General features: G+C 47.0%; 1 protein-coding gene across 1 annotated transcript; it reads left to right on the forward strand.

The window, feature by feature from the left end:
• The first annotated feature begins 1,677 nt into the window (after positions 1–1,677).
• On the forward strand, positions 1,678–5,849 carry S1PR1 (sphingosine-1-phosphate receptor 1). The gene is made up of 2 exons (XM_074906684.1): positions 1,678–1,873; positions 3,042–5,849. Exon 2 carries the CDS (start codon positions 3,174–3,176, stop codon positions 4,311–4,313), a length of 1,140 nt encoding a protein of 379 aa, XP_074762785.1. The 5' UTR covers positions 1,678–1,873; positions 3,042–3,173; the 3' UTR covers positions 4,314–5,849.
• The last annotated feature ends 1,930 nt before the right edge of the window (positions 5,850–7,779 follow it).

Consider the following 7,779-nt stretch of genomic DNA (forward strand, 5'->3'; position numbering starts at 1 on the left):
AGGCTACAACCTGTGCAGCTGAGCCACGTTAACCTATCATCTCTGAGGTTTTAGACAGCCTTCAGCACAAATCCGGCTGATCTGGCTTCATTTGCCTGGGAAGACTGAAGCTGTATTTCAGTCTCTGCTGAGGTCTCAAGAGGGCTATAAATGTGTGGGGTCATCTGATTTGAATGATGCCTTTTGTAATACAAATACCCAGATATTTGCAATGGAACTGAAATTGCCCAGGTATTTTACACAGCCTGTAACAAATAATTTGTTGGATGTCACATCTGAGTTAGAGCCCTCCCAGTGGGTTAACCAATAACCCAAACATGAAAGCCTGTACTGACTGCTGAAACCCTGAGTCATTCTGTCCTTTAATTAAAACATGTTCCTTTAATATGTTCCTCTTGCTTAAAATGACGCGAGAATTATTTCCTAGAGGAAAATGCCTAATGAATGCATTTCTATATTTCGTATTTTTTATAAATTAGCTAAATAAGGGGGAAAGCTTGAAATATCTAGGGTATGTCGGGCAGTTGCAGGGGATGCATATGTCAACCTCAAGCATGATTTATCTTACATGCCTTTTCTGACAGTTGTAATTTAACGGCTGTATTTTCCTCCAGGCTCTGGGGAGGCAAAACATCTTTTCAAGTTTCTAGCTTTGTGGTGGAAGAGTAAATGTCTGTTTGCCAGTGTAATTTATCTGAGTCATTCTGGGAGAGGCATAGAGCAATTGAACCATGACTATTAGCATAAATAAGAGGGACTCTCTTCCTTCGGGTAAAGAGTTACTCTTGTCTTTCAGATGAGAGCTGCTTCCCCATAATAACTGCTGCTGCTATTAAGTAAAACACCTAATAGACCTAATATATTGTGCTCTGGATATTCTTTTGCGTTTCAATTTGAAGTTGAGTTGAATAGAACAGTGAGGAAGGCAGAGGAAAATTTCTGCAGTAAGTGCAACAGCAGCTTCACAACAGAGTTAGCAGGGGTGGTTTTTCTTTCAGAAGTTGGGAGGAGGTTATAAAACTCACTTCTCGGTCTCTGTGCAACAGCACTGTTACCACTGCAAGTAGTTGTCACGGCCAATTTTGTTTTAAAGAATTTAAAACTTTTCTTCTCATTTTCGAAGACGTAGGTGTCCTACAGCATCTTCTGGACATTCAAAGCCGTTCCTTGCATGTGGAAACAGCCGCCAGGGCCGTGTTCGAGGCAGGACTCCCGCCTTCCCGGCGCGCTGGTTGCCCCCGGCCTTGCCTGCCGGGGCCGGTGCGTTGCCCCCGTTGCTGCCGCAGCCCCGCAGCTCGGCCCCTGCCGGGGGTCTCCTTCAACACCACTTACGCGGCGCCCGAAGAGCGTGGACGGAGGTGGCAGAGGGGCCGGTCTTCTGCCCTCAGCCCTGCGGCGCCTGCTCCGAGCGGCAGGAGAGGGGCCCGCCCGGCCCGGCCCGGCTGCACCCCCTCTCCCCTCCCCGCGGCCGGGCAGGGCGAGGAGGGTCCCGCGGGGGCGCTCCCCGGGCTTTCCGCTGCGGCCCCTCGTTCTCCCGCAGCCCTGCGGGGTCCAAAAAAGCCCCGGGACGGCAGCGCCCGCGGCGGCTCCCTCGCCGGCGGGCGGGGCGGGCCGGGGCGGCGGGGCCGGGCGAGGATGCCCCGACGGGCGGCGGGGCGCTGCGGGCGGCCGGGCGGGGCGCGCAGGTCCCTCGCACGAGCCGCCCCGCGGCCGCAAGCAGGGAGGAGTTAGAGGGAAGAATCGGAAACGGGGTGGGGAGCAGCAGCTGCAGAAACACTAAAACCACCGAGCCCCCGGCCCGGCCGCTGGAGTTGCTCCGCGGGCACGCAAGATGCGCAGGGCCGATGTGGGCTCCGCGCCGCACTTGAGCGAGGTAAGGCTCGGGGAGCCGCGGCCGCGCACCGCCCCGCACCCCCGCTCCGCCCCGCGCACCGCACCGCGGGGCCGCCCCTGCGCAGCCTGGGGCCGGCGCGAAGTACCGGCGCCGCGGCTCGCCTCGGCGCGTCCCCCCGAGCTCCCGAAACAAAACGGCCGAGGGCGCTGCCCCGGGGCCGTGGCCGGCGGCGGTGGTGCGGGACGGGACGGGGGCCGAGCGCGGGGTGCCGTGCCCGCTGGGCTCGCACCTCCTGCTTTGCGCCCTTTAAACTGTAATTTAACAACTCTCTGTGTTCATCTTTCCTTGCGTGATTTGAAATCTTTAATTCTCTAAAGTTGTCCACTAGAAAATGTTTATAATTAAAGGGAGTTCCCCCTATATCTGCATTCCTTAATCATGTCCATTTCAAAAGCTTGCGATGCGAATTATTCAAAAGCAAGGGTTTGGGGTTTTTTTGGCCATTCTTTGTTTCAGACCTACGGAATGGGCTTGGCTATCCAACTTATTTACATATTTTTATTGATTTTCTAAACTTTTTACTGCTCCAGGTTTTGTAAAGATTTCTTATTTTTATTTAGCAAGGGCACCCCTTTCCTGTTTACAGCTTTGATATGATCTCTTGCTTATATATATACCTCAGTGGATTCACCACTGTTTGAGATGGCATCAGTAAATTGCGTAACTGCCCCCTTCCACAGCACATTCAGGCATTATTTAATGGAGGAGAATACAGGTCTCCCGTCAAGTAATTTCTCTGCAGGCTTTCACATATTTGCAGTTATATCAAATCAAGCCCTTTCCCTTTCTGAATCTCTGCTGTTGTATTACAAGGTGTGTTTCCTATTGAAGAAAAAGGTACACTAGAACTTAACTGCTGGGGAGCCTTGAGATCTTTTTCATTAGAAGTCGTCCAGTGATGCAGCCCTTGCCGACTCCAATTTACCTGTTCAGCTCTGCATGACAGAACTTTGTCTTACTAGGTTTACCTATTGAATACACCTATTTTGAATGTATTTTAGCAGCTGCATGAAACCGATGCCCGTGTGAATACATTTGTGACTGTGACATGCAGTTAAACTAGCAGATGATCTTAAAGTGTTTATCATTTGTGACATTGTTTTGCCTTCCTTCTGTTAACTCTGGGCTTTGTGCCTCTTGTTCTCAGGGCTGCAGTTTCTGAGGCTGTGCAGCAGCGCCCAGCAGGCTGCGGGGCCAAGGAGCTGCGGGGCAGCCGCCGGCTTTGCGCTCGGCGTCACTGTCCGGTGGCCGCTGGGGAAGCGGCGCCCAGCTGGGCACCATGAGCTCCGGCACCACCGCCCCGCTGAAGGTCGTCAGCAACCTCGCCAACACTGATGTCAACTATGTCATCAAAGAGCATTATAATTACACAGGGAAGCTAAATGAGAATGCGGACAGTGGAATAAAAATGACGTCGGTGGTTTTTATCATCATTTGCTGCTTTATAATCTTAGAGAACATTTTTGTCTTGCTCACCATCTGGAAAACCAAGAAGTTTCACAGACCCATGTACTATTTCATTGGGAACTTGGCTCTTTCAGACTTGCTGGCTGGTGTGGCTTACACTGCCAACCTCCTGCTATCCGGACACAAAACCTATAGCCTCACCCCCTCCCAGTGGTTTGTAAGAGAAGGCAGCATGTTTGTTGCCTTGTCAGCTTCTGTGTTCAGCTTGTTGGCCATTGCCATTGAGAGATACATCACCATGCTGAAGATGAAACTGCACAATGGCAGCAACAGCTTCCGCTCCTTCTTGCTGATCAGTGCTTGCTGGGTTATCTCCGTGATACTCGGGGGACTCCCGATCATGGGCTGGAACTGCATCAGCCTCTTGTCCAACTGCTCCACCGTGCTGCCTCTTTACCACAAGCACTATATTCTCTTTTGCACCACCGTTTTCACTGGCCTTTTGCTATCTATTGTTGTCCTCTACTGCAGGATCTACTCCATGGTGAGGACTAGAAGCCGCAGGCTGACATTTCGGAAAAACATTACCAAAGCTACTAGGAGCTCAGAAAAGTCCCTAGCCTTGCTCAAGACAGTGATCATAGTCCTGAGTGCCTTCATCGCCTGCTGGGCTCCCTTGTTCATCCTGCTTTTGCTGGATGTGGGGTGTAAAGTGAAGACCTGCCCAATCCTCTACAAAGCAGAGTATTTCTTAGTACTGGCCGTGCTCAATTCAGCCACGAACCCTATCATCTACACCTTGACAAACAAAGAGATGCGGAGGGCTTTCATCAAGATTCTGTGTTGCTGCAAATGTCCCCCGGCAGATTCTGGGACCAAATTCAAGAGGCCGATCATTGGAGGGATGGAGTTCAGCCGGAGTAAGTCTGACAACTCCTCTCACCCACAGAAGGAGGAAGGTGACCGTCCTGAAACCATCATGTCTTCGGGCAATGTGACCTCATCTTCTTAGGAGTAACCATGGGGGTGTATTTCAGACCCTTCCTCTGAAATTGGGGAGCTGAGGCGCCTCCTGCTCACTGCAGCAGTGCTGGGCTAAGTGAGCAAGTAGCATTAGTTCTAATGAGGCAAACGGTGCACTTGCGAGGCTGGAGTTCAAGAAACGGGACAGACTGTTCTGGCTTGAAAATCTTTTTCCCTGGAGCATGTTTTGTCTTTGCACTGAGGCAGCTCAGGATTGTCAGGCGCATTCATATCCTGAAGTCTCCTTAGTAACTCTGAAAGACTGATGCCTTGGTGAAATGATGCCTGGTGTGTGTGAGAGAAAGAGAGAGGGGGAGGAGGGAGAGGGAGAATGAATCTTTTTTTTTTTTTTTCCATGTGAGAAGAATGTGAAGTTATTTCTCCTTTACTTGCAGCAAACCACTGACACAAAGATCTTTCTGTACTGAACTTAGTGGTGGCTCTGGTATAGTTGGTCAGAAGTGTTTGTTTAGCACATAATGAGGAAAGAGATCACACAAACATAACTTAGACCACATAACAACCATAATTTGGCATCACTTTTGAGATTTTTTAATTAAGTTATAAGGTTTTATTTGAAGAGTCCAAAGCTGTTGGGGTTTTATTTAGCAAGATCATAGCTGTGAATTTTTGCTGTTGGTCCCTGTTACATTTGAAGACCATGAGCCAGACTCTGCAGTTACTTTCACGTGTACAATTCTGTTGACTGGGTCAGATTTTACAGAGTAGCTCAGAGAAGCATTTGGCCCCGTACATTGATTGCCTTGTTATTCTATAGCATTAAATAAACTGCATTATCATGACAAATGCAAGGTAGAACTAAAGGTCACTTCTCTTTAAGATGACTGAGAGTAAATCTAATAGTATAAGATGCTATTGACAACAACAGGGTTTTTGCCTAAGAAGAATTAAAAACTGAAGGGGCATTTCAGTGTCAGGTTCATAGTCTTTCCAAAGGTAAAGACCAGTTGGAAAAGAGTACCTTGAGTTTCAGAAATATCAAAGGAAAGTTGAAGCGAAATTACTATAGGTAAATGCACTTCCATAACAAAATGCAATACATTTTGGCACATTTTATTAATGTTTATAATTTCAGCAAAGATGTCTGTATTTTATCAGTTCATGGAAGAAGTACCTGTCATTAAATTGAATGTATTTGTTTTACAGCATCATTTTTACTCCTCTATTTTTCTAACCTGTGCTAATGGGGTTGAATGTGTACAATGTAAATAAGTTAATAAGAAGCAGGAGTCTTCATGCACCTAGAGTATTACTATAACAAAAGTGGTATATCTGGGATAGCTGAGAGCAACTGACTGATTTACAGTTATTGGCAATTCCTAGAAGTGGTATTTTGTAAAGAAAATTTATTGCCTTTGTAGTAAAATTTTCAGTGCAATTAAACTGTTTTGGTTTGTTTTTCCTGGTTTAAAAAATAGTATTTAAAATGTTTCTGACTTCTGTTGTTCAATTTGCACATAGCTTTATTGACTTCTAAACATTAATAAACTGATTTTTTTAAAGATTCCGTTATCAAGTTACTAGTAGTTTTGTGCTATTGTGGGCTTTTATGCCAGGTGTGGCTTCTTGTTGACAGAAGTCAGTGAAAGAATTACTTGATTTCGGTACATGCTGGGCTTAAGCCAGTTCTGTGGGGATGTAAGATGCATAATGCCATTTACAGCATCATGTAAAATACAAAATGAACACTAGAATATAATTTTTCATCAGCACATGCTGTATTGATGAAATGCCATTAGGAGAATCTCTGCAGTAGCAATTCTTCTCCAACAGCTAATGAAGTACAAACAGAAGAAAGAACAGATGCCTGCCAGTTTTACCATGACTGCTTAGAATAGAGTGAAATATAAATCACTTATATCACTAATATAATTAATAAATCTAATTCTTAGCTGATTGCAAACATCAAGAAAGTTTCTGAGATGTAAAATGGTGGCCTCAGATATGTAACTGCTGCAGCTCTGTCGGGTCCACCAGCAAAGACCATGGCAGTGTAGCTGAATCGGTGCTGTGTTACTTCTTCCAGAGGCTTGACTTCCATTTCCTCTCTTGCGGCCATTCCCTCTCAGTATTGCTTTTAAGTTCCGTGAAGCTCACACAGGATGCAGTTGGAGTGTGAAGATAAACCTCACCTTCTCATACTGTATGTCATCGCCATGCAAGGTTTACTGTGGGAAACGAGAGCCTACTCACCGAGGAAGGCTCTGGGTCATAACCTCACTTCCTGAAGGAAATTCCAAAAATGCCCCAAAGACAAAAGAGTGGAAACAGGCTGGAATTTCTCTCCATCTGTCTGCCTGTAAGGAAGGAATGATTTCATGTGTGCTCACTTCCTAGGCTTTTAATTAGTGACCTGATCAGGGCTGGAAAAAATGTAAAATCTGTATTTGCGCACAAGATAAAGTCTCTCTTGGCTCAGGCCTTCATTTGGGCAGGGATGGTTTGCGCTGGGTGCTGACAGTCATGAGGGAAAGCATGGCTTTGTCCCAGGGATAAAGTCACTTCTGTGCAGAGCACCAAAAGTATATAAACCATGAAAGTCCAAGTTAAACCCTCAGCGTGCTACCAGTGAGTAAATAAAGGCAATGTATGGGGACACGACAATGTATGGGGACGTCTGAATTTGTAGGGATGTTTTTATCCAAAGGATGAGGGCCCCTCCACTCTTGAAGTCTTACGGGCATTAAGGTTGCTTGTCCCACACGGGTCTGAGATCCTGTGACAGGGGACAAGTTATGTCACAGCATGGCTGTGTCACTGGCCCCTTGTGACTACCACTGGCCTTTCTGTATTTGTAGCTGATAGCCCACAGGTGAGTCACTTCCCTTCGCTTTGCCTTTGTTTCTGTATCTCTCACTTATCTATCTCATCTAACTGCACTTCTGGCCTTTGCAGAAAATGACTGTTTCCCTGTGGAGGGGACTATGTGATGGGAGCCCAGTTTTGGTAGGGAACTCAGAGCCCTACGTAATTCACGCAATAAAAGAAATGCAAACACCAGAGTGTGGCACTGGGCCATGGGAAGCATTTCCTATGCTCTTGATCATGTTGACTGAAATCTGTTTCCTCCATAGACAGGCTGCATCTATGCAAGACTCAAACAGGCAACAGTAACTGTAATAAAATAACAATAAGTGTAAGGGTTCCTGCTGGGGAAAAAATTAAAAAAAAAACGGGCAATTGGCATGGCTCTTCACTTCCTACAGGTGAACTCTGCAGCTCCTTGGCCACAGACATGCCCTACCCTACCCCAGCAGGTTAGGCCAGATGCGTAGTGCACAGCTTTGAAGTGTGCAGTGTAGAAAGCACCCTTCCCAGGCCCCAGACTGCTTTCTGTATGCACTGAGAGGGCATGCGGCTTTGTCCTGCTGTTGGCCATGTGACAAATGGGCAGAGAAAATGAACTGAGAACTGAAAAGGTGCATTATACCAAA

The sequence above is a fragment of the Athene noctua genome, chromosome 5 (genome assembly GCF_965140245.1).
Source record: "Athene noctua chromosome 5, bAthNoc1.hap1.1, whole genome shotgun sequence".
Classification (NCBI taxonomy): Eukaryota; Metazoa; Chordata; class Aves; order Strigiformes; family Strigidae; genus Athene; species Athene noctua.

Excerpts from the sequence above, each read along its gene's own strand:
- S1PR1 (XM_074906684.1), top strand. The coding sequence starts at position 3,174 with ATGAGCTCCGGCACCACCGCCCCGCTGAAGGTCGTCAGCAACCTCGCC.